The sequence below is a fragment of the Pocillopora damicornis genome, chromosome 7 (genome assembly GCF_964200805.1).
Source record: "Pocillopora damicornis chromosome 7, jaPocDami1.2, whole genome shotgun sequence".
NCBI lineage: Eukaryota > Metazoa > Cnidaria > Anthozoa > Scleractinia > Pocilloporidae > Pocillopora > Pocillopora damicornis.
This window is the reverse complement of record NC_142676.1, coordinates 20,151,226-20,173,658: the sequence shown is the minus strand read 5'-3', so window position 1 is coordinate 20,173,658 and position 22,433 is coordinate 20,151,226. Positions and strand designations below refer to the sequence as shown.

General features: G+C 37.0%; 4 protein-coding genes across 5 annotated transcripts; 2 read left to right on the top strand and 2 right to left on the bottom strand.

Annotated features, from left to right (window-relative positions):
- Positions 1 to 449: 449 nt before the first annotated feature.
- Positions 450 to 5,558, top strand: LOC113677479 (uncharacterized). The gene is made up of 6 exons (XM_027194298.2): positions 450 to 1,059; positions 2,002 to 2,132; positions 2,235 to 2,312; positions 3,105 to 3,197; positions 3,537 to 3,723; positions 4,116 to 5,558. Exons 1-6 carry the CDS (start codon positions 789 to 791, stop codon positions 4,292 to 4,294), a joined length of 939 nt encoding a protein of 312 aa, XP_027050099.2. The 5' UTR covers positions 450 to 788; the 3' UTR covers positions 4,295 to 5,558.
- LOC113677478 (E3 ubiquitin-protein ligase FANCL) lies at positions 5,414 to 14,910 on the bottom strand. Of its 2 annotated transcripts, none has more exons than XM_027194293.2 (15): positions 14,752 to 14,910; positions 14,613 to 14,671; positions 13,365 to 13,425; positions 12,461 to 12,517; positions 12,246 to 12,343; positions 11,254 to 11,301; positions 11,076 to 11,124; positions 9,378 to 9,449; positions 9,134 to 9,172; positions 8,835 to 9,033; positions 8,164 to 8,209; positions 7,907 to 7,988; positions 7,292 to 7,408; positions 6,468 to 6,539; positions 5,414 to 6,044 (listed from the first exon to the last, which is right to left on the bottom strand). In XM_027194293.2, exons 1-15 carry the CDS (start codon positions 14,863 to 14,865, stop codon positions 5,997 to 5,999), a joined length of 1,161 nt encoding a protein of 386 aa, XP_027050094.2. In that variant the 5' UTR covers positions 14,866 to 14,910; the 3' UTR covers positions 5,414 to 5,996. The 2 variants fall into 2 exon arrangements, with proteins under 2 accessions (XP_027050094.2, XP_027050097.2); XM_027194296.2 differs by having other exon boundaries at positions 5,414 to 5,809.
- A 326-nt stretch (positions 14,911 to 15,236) lies between these two features.
- Positions 15,237 to 17,613, bottom strand: LOC113677489 (uncharacterized). Its single transcript, XM_027194308.2, has 3 exons — positions 17,448 to 17,613; positions 17,250 to 17,343; positions 15,237 to 15,900 (listed from the first exon to the last, which is right to left on the bottom strand). The coding sequence occupies exons 1-3, from the start codon at positions 17,550 to 17,552 to the stop codon at positions 15,704 to 15,706; spliced, it is 396 nt and encodes a 131-aa protein (XP_027050109.2). The 5' UTR covers positions 17,553 to 17,613; the 3' UTR covers positions 15,237 to 15,703.
- A 15-nt stretch (positions 17,614 to 17,628) lies between these two features.
- Positions 17,629 to 21,657, top strand: LOC113677488 (cell growth regulator with RING finger domain protein 1). Its single transcript, XM_027194306.2, has 5 exons — positions 17,629 to 17,879; positions 18,442 to 18,676; positions 19,202 to 19,370; positions 19,839 to 19,949; positions 21,096 to 21,657. The coding sequence occupies exons 1-5, from the start codon at positions 17,660 to 17,662 to the stop codon at positions 21,483 to 21,485; spliced, it is 1,125 nt and encodes a 374-aa protein (XP_027050107.2). The 5' UTR covers positions 17,629 to 17,659; the 3' UTR covers positions 21,486 to 21,657.
- The last annotated feature ends 776 nt before the right edge of the window (positions 21,658 to 22,433 follow it).

The window sequence follows — 22,433 nt, the reverse complement described above, 5'->3', positions numbered from 1 at the left end:
GTTATTTTTCTTTTCTCTTTTTACATTAAATAAACAGTTTTTTACCAAGTGATTTTACAGAATGCACAAGCTCGGAAAATTCGTCCGCAAAAATACCAAGATAATATGTGGCACCGCTTGACATTTGTAGCTAAATATCTGATAAAAAGTTGAAGAATGTTTCCGAGCAAACTCTCACTGCCGGGCATATATAGACCCGCGTAGCATGCAACTAAAACGCGTACGCCAAAACGAACTTCAAATCTGTGAGGAAAATTTACTGTTTCAGTTTTGTTTAGTGATTCATCAAACTATTCTTCCGCGCTGACGATTTCAATTGTTTTTTGACGCTTTCTAATAAGGCCTCGTTAAGCTTTTTGCGCTTACCTGCTAAACAATTTACGCAATTGCAGATGATTCACACGTGTTTGAATGCGTTTGACTTATGACCCAATTTCCCGAGGGAGAACGAACAAACATCGTTTACAACTGTTGCATAGCAACTGTCCAAGTAGTTCATTCTAACGCCGGTCTTATTTACGGATTCCCACAGAAGCAATACGCTACAAAAAGCTACTACACGTAACTTTTACGACGACTGCATTTTCGTGGAAACAGGGTAGTTCGTGGGAGAAAGAAATAAGATTTTGTGGTCCAACAGAAACATGCGTGGAATTTTGACGAATTATGATTGATATTTGTGGTGAAAGCACAACGTAAAGTTTTGAAGCTGTCTACAATTTGATTAGTTGGGCAGTAATGGGTTCATTCGACTACAGGTAAAGAGTAGCTTCTGGTAGCTTAAAGCTATGGGTTGCGGAGCTTCCAAAGTAACGCCGCTAACTGAAGAATTCAAAGAAGATAAACCACTTCGCGCCAACGGACGAAACCGCAACAAACATGACTCTTTATCAAATGGGCATGCACACTTGCCTAGTGGCAAGGCAACTGCCGCAGGATTAGCAAACACTGAGAAAAATGGGGATGTAAATCACAACTCTCTAGTAAAAAAAGATACTGATTATTCAAATGGTGACGTTTTGAACAAACCCGCTCAAGAACCACAACATTCTCAGAACGGTAAGTAGATCACAGTAACAAATTGAAGCGCCCTATTAAAATACTGGAGCTAGAGTTAAGCTCATAATCCTTCAGTCTTAATTTTTTACTCAGGCAAATCACAACAGAAAGCGCTTTATCTACGCAACTATGCAAGTTACCATTTGTTGATTTATCACAATTCGTGGTGAAAAATACCTTGAGGGTTTGATTTAATTAAACATTACGCTGTACACCCGCTGCGCGATCGATCCAACTTAACAACTTTCATGTTTGTGTATCTAAAATTCATCACCTGTGAAATCAAATTTTACACATTTCCATTACATTTGTTTGAATATTTCGTTGAGTGCAAACATACTTATGTACTTAGCCGGTGAATTCTTTATGGTAAGAACTATTTGCCCAGCAATGAACTGTCATTTGGGATAATATGTGTATGTTGAGACAATAATGTTTCTTCGGTTAGATAACATTGCTTAATAAGCTCATATTACCCGCTCTTAGACTGTGATGAACATTCGTTAAGTCCTTAACATTTCGACGAAAATTTTTCCTTGAACACGTCTTACGAACACGGATGTAATCACGTTTTATATTTACTCCTAACTAAATTTCGCTGGCTTTTAATCGAAGTTTTCCGCTCTCCTATGTACTCACAGTAACATTCGCAATAATTTATTCAGTTTAATTAAAAAAGATGAGCAATTCGAAACGACGAGGAGGAAAAAACATGGTGATATATAGAATAAGACAGATGGTAAGTTTTGAGCTCGGTAAAGAAATATAGAAAGATGTTTTTCGTCTCGTCACGAGCGTGGGACAAAGAAAAAAAATTGAGGTTCGATTCTTCATGGGGCTCAAAATTTTTTTTTTCTTTTTCCCACGCTTGTGACAAGACGAAAAAAAAAAACAGTGATGTTTCATACAAAGTTAACAACCTGCTATTATTTCTTTCACTAGAGGAGAACCCCAGTGACAACACACAGCCTCAAGTTTCCAAAGCAGTGGCGTTTGATATTGTGCTTGGACAAAATGATTCTGATAAAGTTTCGACTGTACAGATGCCAAACCGACCGCCTCGTCGTTTACAGGTGTGTAGTTCCCTGTGGCAATTATATTTTGCTGTTTATGCTTTTCTTGATAAATATCTTCTGAGTTAAAAAGTGAAAAAAATAAAACTCTTCCTTCAACAGAAAATTGAGAGCGCACCAGTTTTGACAAGAGAAGCATTAGCACAAAGACAAGCTGCAGCAGAATTAAACAGACAAAAGGTAATACACTTTCCAATACAAACTAGTATTTTAATCCTCTAACTATAAGGGAGAATTGACGATCAAATCGTGGAAACTGCCAGACATTTCCTTATAAATTAGTTACAAGCATTTGGTTTTAGATTAAGACAACAACTTCTACCTGATAAGTTATAGCATTCTCGTTACCCATTTGCTGGATTATATATAGATATCTTAGGAAGAAGTTACTTGTTAATCACCTCTGGGAGTTAAAAGGGTCAATATTACTTAGTGACTGCTCTATTGATTCTTAAAATTTTGCTGTGAAAATCTAATTTACAGTAGGGAGGAGAGGGAAAGGACACATCCTATGCAACATTTACTGGCATGTGCCTCCCTACCCCACCCCCCCCCCCCACACACACACACACACACACACACACACACACACACACACACCAAGGGTTTCTTTTTTTTCCGTTAGGTTATTCTGGTTAGAAAACAAGTGTAAACAATCACATATAATTTTCAAGGGACTACAAGAGAGTGCAGATATATTTGTCTTTTCAAGTCCAAATGTGTAGAGTAATTGAACCGTGACAATATTTTTGTTTAGATATTTTGTTTGAAACTACTTATTTTGCAATCTTGACTGTAAATGCAGCAGAGAAAACTTGCTTTTATAAGAGAAATGTCCCTCCTCTCCCTCAATCTCAAGAAATGGGCCCCAGGCATGCTCTTGCCTGAAATGGGATCAGAAGACACACCTGTGCTAAAAATTAGTAGAGAGAAATTATTAAGTTATTTTTTTTAAATGTAATTTTACAATAGGAGTTGCAGAAGAAAGTCAAAGTTATGTCTAGAAGACGAACAGAACTTCTCATGGCAAGAGAAATGGACAAAGCCCAACAACAGAAGGCAGAGGTAACATGATCAAATGTGATTAACCCTTTATGCCCCGAGTGTGATAAACATCTAGTTTCTCCCAACAGTATTGCACCTGAATCAAACCTTAAGGTCATGAGAAAAAAGGAAATGATTGCAAACTTAAGCTCTTGATTGTTTGGCAAATTCTCCTTGTAAGAAACATAGGAAATGTGCAGAGAACAGTATGAGGAAAATTCATACTGATGTTAGGGTGTAAAGGATCAACCCATGAAACATTTATGTCTAAAAGTAAAACCTTCTTTAAGTTTTTGGAACCAAAACTTTAAAAATTTTTTTTTTTTTTTTTTTTTTTTTTTAATGGTGATGACCCTACAGTTAGAGGAAAAACTGACAATGTCAGAGAGAAATAGAGAAAAACACCAATCTGAAATCAAAGCCAAACAGAGAAGAAGAGAAGAAAAGGCAAAAAGAGTACGCAATAAAGCTAAGCAGATCCAAGAAGGCGATGATGTAGTTGGCCTTGCTGTGGATCATGATGAAACATATAATGCAGATGAAGAAGGTAAAAGTACTGGGCTCAGTTGTATAAAAGGTGGATAACGCTATCCAATGGATAAGTGATGGCAAAACATCGAGTGTTATCCACTAAATAAAGTTTTATCCAATGGATAGGGTTATCCAACCTTCGAAAAACTGGGGCCTGTAATATAGCAAATTTTAAATGAGCATAAAAGTAATCACAATTGCCAATCACAAGAAAGCAAGTCAGTGAGAGGTTTGCAAGGAGTCTGGCACTGATAATTAGTGCCACAAACAAAGAAAACTGAGTGGAGAAATGTGCTTCTTGCAGCACTAATAATGAGGCATTATATATAAAACAGCTAGGCACCAATGTTTTTCTGCAATTATTTTTTGTTATGATTGAACACTAAATTAAATTTTTTTTTTAAATAGATGAGTCCTGGGATGTTGACACCTCTCACCAAAACAGCAGAAGTAGTAATCTTGATGGCAAAAACAGTTTGCCAGTGTTAGATAACAGTACAGAAGAATCAGATGAAATACAGAACAATGAAAATACAACAAATGAACAGGAGAATCTCAGAGATGTACATGACTTCTTTGATTCCTGACACCAACAACAAGATGTACAGTTAATTTTTCAATCAAATCAACTTCAGAGCACCTCCACAGATTCTACTAATGAATTTGAACAGGTAGATAGAAAAAATTCCAAATCTAAAAAATTCCTGCAAGTATAACAGCCTATGAACTTTGTGCCTCAATTTCCAGCATTTTCTTCTGTGTGATTTTTCCTTCCTCAGGGAAGAAGTGTAGACCCAGTTCTCAAAGAGCAGCTGCTTAGCAAACCTCTTGCCTTTTAAGGACCACAGCTTTTGCATATTTTGAAATTATATTTTCAAGAGCAACCTTCAATTTCAATTTTTTACAGTCTATTTATTACCAGAATCATGAAAGAGTGTGCTTGGTTTGGTTTATTTGTAATGAAGAATTATTTATAGATAACTTTAATTAACACTGTACAGTCAATTCCTTCACACTCAATATATCAATCAAGGGTTTTAACACAATGTGAAGATTTAGTGGTTTAATTAAGAGTTCTGGGGAAAAAATGAGTGTTATAAGTACTTGCTGTACGTGGAAAAATTTTAGAGAAATATCCCCTTATGAGAGCTGCATACAATGGCATAAACAGGGTCCACTGCCTTGCATTAAGCCCTGCCTGATGCAAAATGCAAGAGGAAACAGGAAAGGGCAACAGTAAAATTAAATTCGTAACCATTTCACTCCCATTGATGATCAAAACAGAATTCTCCTTCATACATCAGTCCAATATTAAGCAGACAAGTGACGAGAATAAAGAAAAATATTAATTAGGGGAATATCACTGGTAGTTGATACAATACCAGATCCTCCAAACTAACATCATGAGAATTGTATGGTAGACAGTAACAAGAATTACTAATGAGATCTTAGGAGTGCAATTTAAGTTGGACTGGACAGGAAATATAATATATGGCTTAGTAATAATGTACCAACCTTACCAAATATTTGAATATTTTCCTGTCCAGCCCCCCCCCCCCCCCCCACTACTCCATCAATAGGAAAATATCATTTAATCATCAAATCTCACCCAGTCTATTTTCTAAAAATTTAAATAGGCAATATTATTTTTGCTATTAAAACTTTCATTATGAACTGATTACTATCTGAAAATTTGTAACAAATTATTAGATTCTGAACTAATTTAAAATATTTATTGAAAATCTTAAATTTAAGTATCTACAGAGATATTTTTAAAAGCATTTTTCATTTTGGGAGACTTGTGAAGGTGTGTAAATGATGGAAAATAAATTATGAGTCTTCCTCCTGGTATTTCATTTTTCCTCTTGTCCTGCAATTTTTCATCGTGAGGAGCGGTCTTGTGTCAACCAACCATACTAATGATGTTGATGCCTTATCTTGATAAGAGAGATTTTGTGGCCATGCAATACAACTTACTGGTATCAATACACATCATAATATGGCATTCTACAAGATTTCTCCAAAATTTTCAAGGTGTACTCATCCATTCCTGAAGCCAGCAGGAAAAATTATTTCCCTGACACCATCTTGATAGTAATTGGCTAAAGAAAAGAGAGAACAAGCAAATTTTATTTATGATAGAGTGGAAATAAATACTTCTTACCAACAAAGTTTGAGGTCCACACTGTGAGTCTCTTCCACTTGGGTTTATGGCTTAAGTGCCAAGAGTTTTGGCCATAAACTGGAGTGGAAAAACAGCCCTGCCAAGAGTCACCTTCTTATAGACTCCTAATTAGCAACCAAAGAGAGGCCACCCCAATGAAACTGGGAGGAAAACTAAAGAATGGGAAAAGAGGGATAGAGGCTAGACATGGGTACAGTTTGACTGACTAGCAACTGCAATAATTCAATGGCATTTTCTGGCCAAGGCGTTATGTGCACAGATGCACAAAGATGACTAATTAACCAATTCCAACCCTCCTCTTTTCTTCCAATGGTGCCTGTTATGGGGGCTTGTGACTGGTTAACCAACAGTTAAAAGAAAAAATTCCTAGCCCTTGCATGAATTTTCAGCTGTACCTTTGCCCCCTTGAGAGGATTGCAGGAAGTAAACGACAAACACCTCTGACTACCATAGCCCACAAGATCAAGTTCTACTTTTTTTTTAGCTAACATTTTGAACTGATAAATTTTATTACTCTGAAAACCAATGCACAAACCAGCAATCCAAATGAAAAAAAACAACAAACAGATCCTTACTTTGCTGCAATAAGGACACTCCCCAAACACCATGTTAAAACTCTGTCTGCTTGAAGGCAGGGCTCTCAACCACTGAAAGTAGAAGAAAAGCAAATTGCCACCCTCTTGTTGTTTTTAGGAGGGTGTTCTGCTCCTATTGATTCTTTCTCAATACTTAACCCTTTAACTCTCATGAGTGACCAAGACAGAATTTTCCTTACAGTATCAAAACACTATCAACCATATATGTGATGAGAATAAAGAAAAATATCAATTTGAGGATAATTAGCTGATCCAATACTAAATTCCCTGAACCAACATTGTAAGAGTTGTATCGTTGACAGTAAGGAGAATTACAAATTTGATGTGGGAGTTAAAGAGTTAATAAAAATTTACACTAATCTACACCTTTGACTCTTTCAATCCCAAAATCTGAATATCAATTCTTTGCACAGAATGTCGCTCATTTCTTATAATTCTATCTGGGAGAAATTGGTGTTCAATCACTCACTACTTCCTAATTTATGGTTTCTTTCTTATTATCCCAGATCTGTTTCTAAAGTACTTGTAATGTGGAGAATAGTTTCTCACTGGTCACTCCTAGGGGTGCAGGGATCAAAGCACAAGGCATGGGAATAAAATGACAATCAGCTATCCTGGCATAAACTTGCACATGAGCCATTGTAAAATTTATAATTATACCTTGTGCAACTAATACAGAGATGGTTTAAGAAGACTTGAGTATCAGGTATCCATACTAGTAAATTCACATGTGATTTATCACTCTGCTATCTTAGAAAAAAGATTTGTCAATGAAAAACAAAGAAGACAGAGATCCTACTTACTTCATAAAGACACAAGCTGTGAAAAGGTTGTCCACATCTAGAATCATCACAAGCTTTGTCTGGTATCAGATCATTAAGGCGATAGGCATAGCAAATTCCACACTCCATGCTGAAATCCTGCCATACACACACACACACACACACAAAGGAGATGCATGAAGATTTGGATAAATCACTATCCAGTGGATAAGTGTCAACAAAGTGATCTGTGCTATCCAATGGATAGATATTTATCCACTGGATAATGGTATCCATCCTACAAACAACTGAGGACTGATTTGCTGTGCTAATTGCTATTGGTTGAACATTCAATTAGATTATGGGCTCAAAATTTCTATTGCATGAAAGTTTAAGAGGCAAAGACTGAATTGGCTATCACATATAGAAATACAGAGTGAATAACCTAATTGTTTAAGTATAAATCAACTATTCATTAAAATATTAACTGTAAGAGTCACAGATGGTCAAGTTTAAGAGTGACCCACCATACAATGGCCATGAGCCAATCAAAGTTTCTTCTTATGGCATGTATGTTTATTAAGGTATATCACTCTGCTATTGATAAAAAATCAGAAAATAATGAAAAAATATTGAATGTCTGAAATTATGTGATACCTCTTTCTTTGTTGTAGAAGGTGAGGGAAATTTCTGTCCCAATAAATTTTCCAGATTTGTCAAAACTGTTAACTGTGGATTCCTAAAAGATTCATAAAAAGTGTTTCACCCTCACAACTTGAACTTTCTTATCTCCAAAAGAGTTAGAAAACCAATTTATATGCAGTAGCTATTGGAATTTTCCATCTTGCAAAATGTTTTTTCTCGTACAGCTACCTTGAATTGCAATTCCTGCAAAACTAGCTTTTTATTCTTACCAGGTGTGGATGTTTGCATTCAAATGTTCTCGTAAAGGAACAATCACTGCAAATAATAATTGTAATATAAAGAAATATATCAATTGGTGGATTATTAGTTGATCTAATACAAATTCTCCAAATTATCATGGTAAGAATTGTATGACAGACAGTAATGAGAATTAGTTAATGATAAAGAGAGTGAAAAGTTAACCCTTTAACTCCCATGAGTGACCAAGACAGAATTTCTCCTTACAATATCAATACAGTATCAACCAGATAGGTAATGAGGATAAAGAAAATATCAATTTGGGGATAATTAGTTGATCCAGTACTAAATTCTCTGAACTAACATTATAAGAATTGTATGGTTGACAGTAAAGAGAAATATAAATTTGATCTGGGAGTTAAAAGGTTAATGTTAAATAAAAATGTGAGTCGCTGTCAACATCAACAACTTCTTCTGCCACTACCCTTGCCTGTGCAGTCAAAGGGTATGACAGAGTGTTCATTCTCTTATTTTAAAGAACATCTTATTGATGAAGGCAAAAAAAAAAAAAGATAGAAACTACTAAGCTCAAACCATTCACTGTACAAAAATTTTGTATCAGTAGGAAACAGAGCAGTTTAACCAGTCTAAGGAAAAACTAAATAAAAGTTCAAAAAAGAAAAGAAAAGTGCAAACTGATTACCATTGTCAGCACCCATAAATCTGCACTCTGGCAAAAGCCTTGCATTGACTGGGTTCAGATCTATCTGAACAGAAGCATTGTTACCAAGAGCGATTCTTCTGCTTGTACACGATCTTGAGGGTTGCTCAGGCTCAAGAACCCACGTGTTACTGTCTATTTCATCTAGCATGTCCCAGAAATCCTCAAATTGAGAGAGAGTCTAATGGATTGGCAAAACAACAACAGAACAACTCATCAAACCTACTATTATTACTTAAACTTAAACTTAAGTTTAAATATGGACATCACTCAGAACTAACCTGTTGGAACTGATGATACAGCTGCTGAAGAGGTTGACCCTTAAAAAAGACAGATTGAAGAGAGACAGATATGAACCCATCCAATGAGAAGACAGTTAATAAAAGTCATTTCAAGTGAGTGTCCCTTATGGAGGGGGAAACAATCCCTCTTTCACTCCTGTTTCTTTGCTCTTTAAAATATTTCACATATCATTTGTCAGTTAATGTTTGGATAATATTATATACATTTACTGTTCACTGTTACCTGAGAAGACCATGTGAAAGAAAACGGTTTTCCAGGTAATTCTGCAGAACAAGTAGGTGCTACCTGTGGATGCTTGAGATAAAAAAAGAAGTTTTTAAGAATGGACAAACTTCTTTCTATTTGGAAGAAGTGATAACAATATTAAATCAGTATTTAATATAAACTGCAGCATTAGACAAGGATTTCCAGCCCTGAATAAAAAGCCATAACAACACACAAGAAAAAATACCATAACTCACAATAATTTTTCACAAGTGTTTGATATCGCCAATCAGCTGCTGACATGTCACTTGCCTTTTGCACCACTCTGTCATGTGAATGAAAGCCTTCACAATTTTCAATCCAAGGTTTATTAAAATTTTCTCAGATTATGTCTGCTAAGAGACTGAAAAATTCACACCCCTTACAGACAGTGACGTTCAAAATTTCCTAGAAGGGGAAGGAAACCAAAATACAAAAAGAAAAACCAAAAGTTATGTACTCAGTGGCTTTGACACTGACATATCTTGCGGCTGAGAGTGAAAATAAAAAATTGAAAGGTTTGTCACAGAATGATTTTGCTCGTGTACCTAAAAATATTCTTTCTATTGCTGAGGAAAAAGTCACTATCTGAGTATTTTGTAAATTGAAAGTTATTTTAAAGTTATTTTGTAAATTAAAAGCCCACTGTTTGTTTTTGTAACGATTCAACACATTTTTTTCATCTTGAACCTTATTGCCAATGCACCTAATGACTTTTTTTTTCTGGGATTGTGGATCCTATTCTTTTCATTCATTAATAAAGTCAACTTTTCTTGTCAATAAGGGCCTATTGTGTTTATAATAGACAAAGTAGTAAATGGTTGTTTGTAGATATGGAATTTCTCTCCTTGTGTTCAACTCTCTATTTTACTTGTTCGCTGCGCTCACTTGTGAGCCATCAAGTTAAAACTCAATGAGAAATTCCATATTCATGTGCGCCCATGTATTATTATCTATTTATCATATCTCATGATAATAATATTAAATTTTTTTTCCTGAACACTAGATGAGCAGGGAGGCACAGAGGAGGGCATAACCATGGCAACTCTATCAGCATAAATATACAAGCATGTAAAGGTGCTTGAAACTAAATGATGGTTTTTAAGCAAATTTGGTTTTTATCACCTAAATTGGCTGCAGTGAAGAGTTTCTAAAGCTGCCATTTCAAGTGATAGCCACTCTCTGTGGTCACTGTGGCTAATTTAAAATATTAACTCAGTTGATGTAACCAGATGATCTTGTTATACCCACCAAAGTAGCACCACATTTTCTTTAAAAACCTTACCCCCTTTATTTGTTTATAGTCTATACATTGTCAGTCAATGAATTAATGAAAATCCCATTGTTTTGTATGCGATTTTTGATTGATGGAAACTGAATATGTGGGGAAATATTGTTTCAGTTTAGTTGTCTGGTTGGTTTTGATTATCTGGGTGGTTCCAGTTTCCAAATATGCACCCTAGCATAGGGAGGATGAAAATAAAGATACTCTCAGATATGTCTAGACCTGGTTGATCAAAAAATGGATAAATTTATCCACTAGGTAGGGAGTAAATAGTGCTATTCATCCTTTGAACCACTGATTTGATGCCATGGATAAAATTCATCTGCTAGATAGTAAGACAAGAAGTTAACCATGCTTATAACAACTGGGGTCTGTTGGCTAAATGATGATACCTGAGGTGAGAGACGAACAGTGATCACATGCTCTCTTTCTTTGATATCTCTGTGAAGAAAAGGGAAAAGGAAAATACGTGTTGAGAGGAAATAATTAAATTAAAGAATTTTGGTTCTGTTTTAATTTAAAAATGGCCAGGGCTGATGAAAATTTTGATGTTTTAATCATTTTATTTACCTTGAAGCAAGTTTTAACACTTGAAAAGATGAATCCACATAGGCCAACCTTTGATAAAGTGGAAAATATTAAGAATATCAAGTAAAGTTGGTAAGTTAGGACTAACACTAGTTTTTCAAGCTTGAGTTAAGTTCAACTTTTTTTTGACTACTGTTCAGTAACCCCCCATATGATACAGCACATTCTCCATATAACATGCTTCAATATGTTTTACAACACTTTGCAGGGGACTTTGGCCTAACTGCATTGGTTTACAATTTTTGAGAGGCAATTTAGCAGGTGCCCCCAATTTTTGGAATTTTTGGAACAAGGCCAGATTACAACACCAAGAGCTAAGTTCTCTACCCTTTGTGAGAAGTGCATGGGTTCTCTAATGTTCCCCACTGACCAGTACAGAGAAGATGCATAGGAAAGGGCTTGCGGCTTATTGTCCTTATACACAAAGACTAGAATGTCTAATCATTTGCAGGTGCCACAACTAAGGCAGTACATTCTCCTGGATCATTTTCAGACCTTAAGTGTTGGTCAGTCTGGAGCTCCAACACTCACCCTCCTAAAAGTCATATTTAAATTTATATTTCAAATCAGCACCCTTAATCCCCACGGAATCAACGAGCGCTTTTCATTCAACTAATTTATTCCTGTTTTCTCGTCACCATATTCCCACCAATGGCATAGCTCCACTTTCTACATATAAATCCACACACAACCCACAATTCCTCTAATCGCTCTGACGAAGGGCTAACGCTTGAAACGTCAGCTTTTTTACCCTTTACGGTGGCTAATTTACATTTTCAACCCAGTTGTTAACACTAAATTACCTGCTATACTCTCCCACCGACGCAGCACCACAGTTTCTTTAGAAACTTACCCCTTTACTCCTAAAAGTCAGTTCAGTGCACAACAACCTGAACTAACCAGGCAGCAGGCAAATAAGTAAATTATGTTCCCCATGCTTGTCAAAACTGTAAGAGTGATGAGCTACAACTCACTTCTCCCATCCTATAGCCTCTAACTCTGCCACTAAATGTGTGTAGAAGTTGGGTTGTGAAACCACTTTGTCCAATTTTTGGCTTCCAAGAAGCTTCTCCTGTAATTCAAAGGCCACAAAAAGTACTATTAATGGCTACAAGCCATCATACAAAGTTACAAGCAGAGAGGTTATCTAATGCTACAACTACATGCAAGACAAGAAAATGATAATCACCAGAATACTTTTGAGTTCCATCAAGAAGGAAGGGAGATCCAAACTTTGAGTTAACCTCTGAAGAAAGGCAAATGTTTAGAAATAACCAGATTAAGACAACTGGGTCGTAAGCAAGATCATTTACGTTGAGTTTCATCAAATTTGTCAAGAAAGAGAGTTTTTTTAAAGACTAAAGTGGGCTGGAAATCCCAAAGCCTAAAAAATTTTGAATCCTCTAAAAACTCAAATGTGTATACTTTTGAAGGTCTAGCACACTTGATAGAAAAGAAAACACATTGATAGGCATGGTCAATAGTGAGATTTTTTCATGTAGATGATGAGGAGAAGGAGAAAATTTCCAAAATTTGGAATCAGTCAACAAAATTTCAAATCCTTTAAAAGCCCTTTCAACCCTTGAATACCTGGGAAGGAACAGTATCACCCCTGAATCAAACATTAAGGATATGAGAATGTGGGAAATAATCACCCACCAAAAAGGCTCTTGATTGTCAAACAAATTTTTTCAGTTAGGCCATAGGGAGTATTTAGATAACAGTATGGAGAATATGCAATAAGCCATATTAATATTGGGGAGTAAGAATCACATCAATTTTCCAGGGAAAACACCTCAACTAGGAAAGTTACCATCAGCTGTGAAGATTATGTCTTGTAGGAAAAGATGTTACTTCTAGTTAGCAGGAAGGGGGCAAAGAAAGATTTGGTATTCCCCAACAAAAATTGAATCCAAGGCCTTGGGATTTCCAGCACCAATACTCTACCAGTGAGTGTCCTACAGAGAACTTGGTTGTGAGCTAAGCAAAGTGTTGGTTCATGAATGGCAAGTGTCATATATGCTGCTAGGATTAGTAGGTCAGAATGATTCTTACTATTGGCCTATAGAAAAAATTTAATAATTATACTTAACCTGTTTTATAACACCTTCATAGCCTCTCAGTAATTGTCTTAATTTCCATTCACACTCTATCCTAACAAATTACATGAACAAACACCATCAGCATCATTACAGACACCTGAAGCTGTATGAGAGCCCTTTAGCTCATAATCTACAGAAGCCATTTGAATTTAGCATTTTAAGAGGTTCTTTTACAAATAGTGAAATTCTAATGTGTTGATCAATTCAAGATTCAATATCTCCCCCCCCCCCCCCCCCCATCAAGCAACACCCCCAACACCCCAAGCATTTGAACTTGTTAAGATTGTTTTATTTAAATACCCTACCCAAAGGCTGGACTTGATGGTCACATTCTTTGTAAAAGGCAAGATCAATGACAGTGAATATCAATTGGTTTACCATCACTTGAGTGTAGACTGTTTGCTTGTGAAAGTGAAACTTTTTACCTCAAACACCTCCATATTAAAAGATAAAACACGTGTATTCAACTGAAAAGGCTTTACACTTCCAGTTCAAATACCTCACCCCACCCAGGCAAGGTTCAAATTCTCCAACCTCCAGCACAGACAAAAATCAAACACCAGTGGGCTGCCCCAGAGGGGGGGGGATGTTTAAGCATCAAATTGATTGCATGTAATACATATTTTGTTTATACCCAAATTTTCCTTAAATAATGTAAATTCAAACAGCTCATTTACAGCCTGGGCCACCAGTGCTCCATTAATCCTTTAACCCCTAAGAGCGACTTACATCTTATTTCTCCCTACAATATCACCCCTGAGTCACACATAAAGGTCATGAGAATAAAGGAAATGATCACCAACTAAAGAAGTTCTTGATTGTTAAACAAGTTCTCCTTGTCAGCACCTTAAGAAATGTATAAAGAACAGTATGGAGAATAAGCATACTGATGTTTGGGTGTAGTGGGTTAATATCATCCCCCTATTATCTTCTTGCCTGAGGTTTCAATAACTTTTTCCACACGCAGCTTTCAATGGTGGTTTACTAGACTAGACAATAGTACACGCGCCTGGAAAAGGGGCTGTAAGCTGAAACCCAAACCCGAGCTAAACAGACGGCGGTAAGACATCTTACAGGCAGCGATTGACCGCCAGTAACCGGATTTTGTTTATTTACATCCCTGTACTTCCCCAAACGAGATGATTCTTACGTAAACTTTACATTTAGAAACTCGTAGACTTTAGAACTCTGTTCTTACTGGGGAGATGTCTTAACAAATACATTTGGCAACGAACCTACCTAGCGTCTCTTAATGATCTGTTCTCCGGAATTTCGATAGACATTCGGAAACTCTTCTTCTGCAAAATGTTATGATCAGTGAAGTCATACAGTTAATTCCGTGTACCACTCTTTCTGAGGAACCAACGTTTGAACTTACGCAAACAGTAATATAGCCGTCGTAAAACCTCTTGCTGCTGTCTTGAAGTATAAGAAGAGGACACACATCCAAAACATCCAACTTCATCCCATCCGCCATAACTTCACCCGCCATTTTGTCAACCGCTCAGCAATAAACCGCTGACTCGTTGCGATTATGACAGGAATACAGAAGATCTGGGAATGGGGTTCATATTTCGATGGTTTAATGCTTTCATTCGTAATTTTGTTAGAGGTGTATGAGAAGTTGATCTGTGATAAGGGTCGTGACTGAGGTTGGAGGAGGGGAGAGGAAGGAATGGGGGTACTCCCTTATGACATATTTTGAGGAAATTTGCCCCCACCCCTCTAAAAAGGGTATGTTTTTTGGTCTGAAAATGAGTACAGATTTTAAGCAAAATGTTCATAGTTAGGGTGTGGTTTTTTAGGGATAAATTTTTTTTCAAATCCAACTGATTAATTAGGGAAGGATTGACAAAAAAAAACAATAATACCGTGATGGGTTTATTGACAACATCGCCATTTAAAAGAAATCTCTCTGTTATAAAGCCTGAAGCCCAACATAACAGCTATCTATTGTAAAAGCAAGTTATTACATTACCTTGATATAATGTTTAGGGTATTAGGCTTAAGAGAAGATAATCTAAGGTTGTCATGTCATTTCTGATTATATGGATTTGATCCTGACTTCTCTTGGTTTATGGTTGTTTCTTGACTTCTGTGACAGGATGGCCTGCCTGACTTACTGACTGACTGAATGACTGATTAACAGACTGACTATCCTATGGACACCCTGTTTGACTTACTCATTTACTAACTTATTCACTGACTGACTAATTAACTGACTCACTGAGTGACTGAACCATTGACTAACTGACTGACTGACCCCCTGGCTGATTTGACAAAAAATTATCTCTTATATTCTCCAGTTATCCTGAAATAATCTGCATAATTTAATGATAGTGTGTAGCAGGATGTCCATCATGGAACATTTCCTCCATTGGCGACCACCAGTTGCCCCCTTCACCCCCCTCACTGGGTGGCGGCCCTGTCCACTCTAATGACTCTTGACAAGGCTCAGTCACTTTCCACCATTTCTTTGTCATGGGGTCATTTCCTATAGCTTCCATGTCCTTTTCTAGGTCATCCCCTGAATAAAATAAAAATTAGTGAGTTGATAAATTCAACAATTAAAGAAATGAAAGTAAAGGAAAGGAATGGAAAAGAAAAGAAAGGAAAGGAAAGAATGATTTTCATGAAATATTTAAATCAACACAAACAAAAACAGCTGAGACACAGAATTACAAATTTTGGTGTGGACGGACAGGTACAAGGGATAAATATACATACACAATGAATTGACTGGCTGTTGTCAGACTCACTAACTGACTGACTTACTCACTCACTTATCGACTTACTCTCTTAATCACTGACTTGCTCACTGATTCCCACACTGACTTGTTGACTCTGGCTGTTGATGGACTAACTTGCCCACTGACTGACTCATTGGCTCACTCATTGACCCACTGACTGTCTCACTGACTGTCTCACTGACTGTCTCATTCACTTACTGACTCCCACAGTGACTACCTCATTGACTCCCACACTGACTCACTGGCTGACTGATTGACTCTGACTGAGTGACTAACTCATTGGCTCACTCATTGACTCACTGACTGGCTCACCCACTCACTAACTCACACACTGACTCACTTACTCACTAACTCACTGACTGGCTCACCCACTCACTAACTCACACACTGACTCACTTACTCACCAACTCACTGACTGGCTCACCCACTCTCTAACTCACACACTGACTCACACACTGACTCACTTACTCACTAACTCACTGACTGGCTCACCCACTCACTGACTCACACATTGAATCACTGACCCACACACTGACTCACTGACTCTAGCTGTTGACTGACTCATGAGCTGACTGACTCTCCAATTGACTGGTTGACTCATTGACTCCCTGGCTCACTCATTGACTCATATACTGACTCATCAACTGTCTCACTCCCTGACTGACTTACTCAGACACTGACTGACTCACTCACTTACTAACTGACTATCTGACTCATTTACCTCTAACTAACTCAGTGACAAACTGACTGGTTGACTGGATGAATAACTGAATGATTCCCTGACCGACTGAATCAAACTGAAGTATGAATGGAGAGACTGGTGGGATACATTTATAGAGCATAGGCTCAATATCGACTGTTTGACTGACAGACAGTTGCACCTACAGTCACAAGGACAGCTGGCTGAATAAATCAATTGACTTAATGAATCATTTATCTGTTAGAGCTGATAAAAAATCCTCTCGACACAACCAAACTGGTAAAACAAATTATCAAAAAGTGGAAAAGTTTAACCCCCCCCCCCCTCCCCAAATTAACATGCCCCCACTCCACAAATATATGTTTGGTTTCAGGTATCTGACAGCAACAGGAAGTCATATATATGATCATCAATCATCAAACTTACCAATATACTCCATGTGAGAAAACAGCAAGTGGTGATGTTTGTCATAGTAAATAGTGTAGTTCCTTATATTACTATCATATATCCTTTTCAAGATCTGGAAAATCGAAAAAATTAATTAACGTAAAGAGTTATTTGCTAAGTGCAACATCTATTCTTACTTTGACCTTAAAGTGAAATCAATGTTATTTTAAACATCACCTCAGGCCATACTGCTGCATGAAGTTCTTTGTACTGTTGATACATTTCTGGCTTTAATTTGATCACAGATCCCAACCTCTTCGCAGTTTTATGGTTGGAAGCCATAATATTAGAGTTCTTGAAGATGTCTGACGGAAGTACTCCGCATTACATGAACTAAAATTTATTTCCAAGGTGACCGCTGACCGATGAAGTAAGTGCCGCGATCGAAGATGGCGGAATTTTTGACTCTAGTGTCCGCTGTTATGATTGTAATAACATTTCTCTTGCTAGGCCGGTTTATAATCAGGCTTGGTATCATGGAAAGAGAGGCCATATTTGATTATGTTAGCCATTCGCCCAGGGAAATTCCTTCTCAGCCTATGGTTGGTGTTAAAAACCCCTTTTTGTTGAAAATGAAAACAGCTGATCAAAACAAATCATTAAGAACAGGTAACTGCACTTAGGTGTTTACATACAGAGTGATCAACTCGACATAAGAGCTCTTAACCGTTAAGGAATAGAAATGGAAGAGTTGTTTTGGGAATCGATTCTCTCCAAAATAAGCATTTCAGGAAAAACAGGGAGATTTCTGTAAACTTATGTGGTATTAATCTGGAAACCTTTTGTTTTCTTGGTTGAAAATTATTTATTTGCATGTGCTGCATATGAAAATTTTAATTGCTGGTAGATCCGTGAAAGATATAGATCGTGATGACGGTGGCTGGTTCCACGAATCGCAACTTCCATGAGAAGGGAACGTAAGTTGCAACTTACACCTTCTGTTGATTATGGAGAGCGATTATCACCCAGCATACTCTTGTACACGCTGGAATTTGAAATCGTTTTGAATACATTGCTAAATAAGACTAATACTTTAAAACAAAGTCAATTATTGCATATTATGCAATTTTTTTTTGGGGGGGGGGGAGGGGAGAGGGGAGGAGAAATTTTCTTAAGTAAAGGTCCTCCAACATTTTTGTTGTTTGAAACTACTGACAGTAATATTTGGTAGGTGTGATTGAGCTTGTTCTGAGTTCGATGATTCCTTGCTATGTGACATTCTACTGGGAAGTTAGTAAGGCTGTTATAGACACCGCCATTTGTGAGGATAACAAACAGTATGGTATCGCATTTGGTGATTGTGATGATGATGACAGTGATTCAGATGTGGAAGAACCAAGTACGTCTGCAATTCCTCTGGAACATATTCTGAGAGGTTCATACAAGGATCGAAGTGCATCTGAATTGTATCCAAGATAAAGAGTAAAAATTTAATTTTTATGATAGGTGCATACCATTTCTACAATGAAAAGAACTTTGGGACTTTTTCAATTCAATAATGTTAGTAAATGAAGCAAAGGTGTTGAAAACATTTATTTTACCAGTCGATTATAGGTGAATAAGTGATAATTTAGGAAGCTGGTGTTTCAGCCAAACACTTCCCTCATTTTATGTGAATTATCACCTCAAAGGATTTTTAAAGTTTCTCTTGTGCCTCTCATTTCAAAAGCTTACATAAGGTTTAGATAACAATTTGTGACCAGTAGAGTCGTAGACAATTTGCTAGGTTTACCAATCAGCCAAGAAAATCTACAAAATTACAAACTTTTGGTTATTTTTTACTTAATATATTGCTATTGATAATTGTATCTGATGAAAAACAGGTTGCTGTGAGATCAAATATCTTTCAAAGAATATCACAAGAGTTTGTATTAAATCATGGCTTGTTTTACTTCACAACACATCATCCCTAACTTGCTCAATATCTATAGTTATGATGCTGGGTCCAGTCTTGAACTTCTAGCTGTCCCTCCTGTTAACCTGGTTCATGAAACATCAACTAGTACTAGTGCTGTCACTGTTGGCTCAAATTATGAACTAGTTGTTACTGTTGAAATGTCCAGATGGGATGAGCAGAGACCGCAGCAGCTCTCTGATATTGTAAGTTGTGCTGTAATGTATTCCCTGACATCATGTGACATTTATTTCTTTAGTTCGTATACTAGAGTGTTGTCAAGAAGTTGGGTTTGGCCCCTGGTCATTGTTATTGATTTGTTTGACACTGTGATGCTCATGTTCTGGTATTTAATACATCTCTTTTTTATTGATGAGAGTTGAGTGGGCTTGGTAGGGGAGGGGAGAGAAAGGGAACAGGAAGGGTATAGGGTATGGGAGAGGTAAGATTGGGAAGTGGAAAGTTCAGGAGAGAAGTGTAAAATGTACCAAACTTTTGTTTATGTTTGATCTGAAGTGTTTAGCAGTCAAGGGCAGAAGTTGGGAGTCAAAGGTGCATGATGTAAAGTACACAGGAACACAGGAAGTGGGAAATGATAAAAATATGAAAACTGTTCTTCAAGGTTTAGTCTTGTTGTAGAAAGCCATGGCAGTATAAATTTATCTTCATTTCAGGTTGCTGTTATTATGGCAGTGAATGTATCCTCCTCTCCCACTGGTTACCATGACTGTAATGTAGCATTGCAATGTGTTCAGACTGCAGAGGGGAAAATATATTGCATGAAGGTAAGCAGTGTTGGAAGAACTTCCTTCTTATTTTCTCTAAATTAAGATAATAACACCTTTTATACCTTAACAGCCAACAATAAAGCTCTCGTGTTTATAAAAACCCTGAGGAGACCAAAATAGTTGGTTTTACCTTGGACATCACTCACTCTCACATCTTTATGCATTATTTACATCACTTGATGCACAGGCATCCTAAGCTCAAGTCTCAAGCGAAAGCAAACAATTAATGCAAGAAAGTGGCATGTGCTGTGTGATGTATTTTGGAATATTTAGCCTTGTAAATGGATTATAGTTCTTTCCCAATACCATTCCTTATAATATGTTTACATTCTCATTGTTAATTGGTTCCTCGCATAACTTAACACTGCATCACACAGTGCATAATTCTGACATGAATTAATTGTTTGCTTTTTCTCGAAACGTGAGCTTGGGATGCCTGTGCTCGATGAGATTTCAGCAAGGACAAGTTCATGCATTGTCATTAGATCCTTGCTTCCACAGATAACTGGATCAATGGTTTGATGGACTGTTTGGTCAATGGGTTTATTGATGGAGGGATTGATGAGTTAACAGTAAAGCCAAGTATTTAATTTCCATCCCACGTAAGGAGATAACAAACATAGGGGTCATTTCATTTTGGAATTTCCCTGCCCCTCTGGACTGAATCTCTTACTACTAAACCTTCTGGCTAAATTTCTTATTTGTCTTGCAGTAATTTTCAATCTTACCATACTCTCATGTACATTTTTTTAACAAATTGTTTCATGCAAACCAAACAACAAAAGCTTATAACAGGTTATGAGGATCACAGTATGGCACTTTCTATCAGTTTGGATGGGTTTATCCTTTAACTTCCCTTAGTGACCAAAAGAGGATTTCTCCTTACAATAACAATACAATATCAAGCAGACAAGTGATGAGATTAAGGAATTGTTGATCAAGAACCAAATTCTCAGAAAAAACATCATAAGAATTGTATGGAAGACAGTAAGGAGAATTACTTGATGAGATCTTGGGAGTAAAAGGGCTAAGATTATTCTTTTAGGGCTTAGTTCCAATGTTTATCCTTTAAAATTCTGGATGTGGCCTAAGGGGTTTTTTACGTTATTGAAATATTACTACTTTCCTCTTGATGATCCACAGAAACTATTTGTAGTGGACAGTGAAGACACTACAGAAGCTCAAATCTTGTCATCACATCAGAGTGCATCACCAGTCATATCACAATCGTCATCATCATCAGTAACTGAATCTGCAAATTTTTCTGCTGCATCTACAGACTTGCTCAATGCAGTGTGTGTTGTTTGCCGTGAACTGCCTGTGACCAGAGCCTTCTTGCCTTGTAGACATGCATGCATATGTGGCTTATGTAGTCGTCATCTTCGGTACTGCCCTATGTGTAGGGAGTTCATCCAATCATATTTCAAGGTTCAAGATGAACCATTTATTGATCAGGGTGACTCTGATGCCAGCTCTGAACTAAAGAAATTGTCAGTTAGCGAAATTTTAAGAGGTGTTTTTACAGCAAGTTGATCCACCAACTAAAATAAAAATCAATGAACAGTTTTGTAAATAGGTAGTCTCAAGGAACTCAGTACAACTGTGTTGTATTGAGCCCTGTATTTGGTTTAGAAAAGATAACCATAAAAACTTGGAAAATTGTTTTAATTATGAAAGTTAAACTATAAATGATGATTTTGAGTAACCTGCTGTGCTTTGACAATCTTAATCCCAGAGACTGGGCCAAGTGCAGTCATGCATGTTCCTTTTAAGGAAGTGTTTTTTGTAACAGTGTAGTTTGATTGTCTGGGTGGGTGTAGTCCTGAGAAGGACTGTTATTGGTAGTGGTGACTGATATTTTGACAACCTGAGCGGAGGTCATCATCAGAGTCAAGTGAAAGGTTGTTGTCAGTCGAATGTACTTAGTCCAGTTTGTGTACACTGATTGTACACTGTACTCTGATGATGACTTCCGCTCAGGTTGTCGAAATGTCAGTCACCACTACACCCACCCTGATGATCAAACTACACTTTTACATGTTACCCCTGGGTTCAAACCATTTACTGAAGTGTTTTTTTCTTAGAAAAGGTGTGAGGGAACAAAGAAATGGTTGTGTTTAGGAAAGAAGGCCTGTGATTGTGACTTTGGGAAGGGAGAGTTAGCTATGGACCCTCCAGGAGGTGACTCTTTTTGTCCTGTTTCCAGGCTAGATTAGAATTTGGAATGTTGGATTATGTGGAGAGATTGAAATGATTCATGATCGGGTGAAATAGCTGAAACATTTCCCCATTTTTATTCAGTTCCCTCCACCAGACTCAGGCTCGTCCACCCTTTCACTCCCAGGATCTATTCTCCTAACCCTCTGTCACACAATTCTTATGATATTGGTTCAGAGAATTTAGTATTGGATCAACTAATAATCCCCTAACTGATACTTATCTTGATTCTCATCACTTGTCAGCTTGACATTGTATTCACTT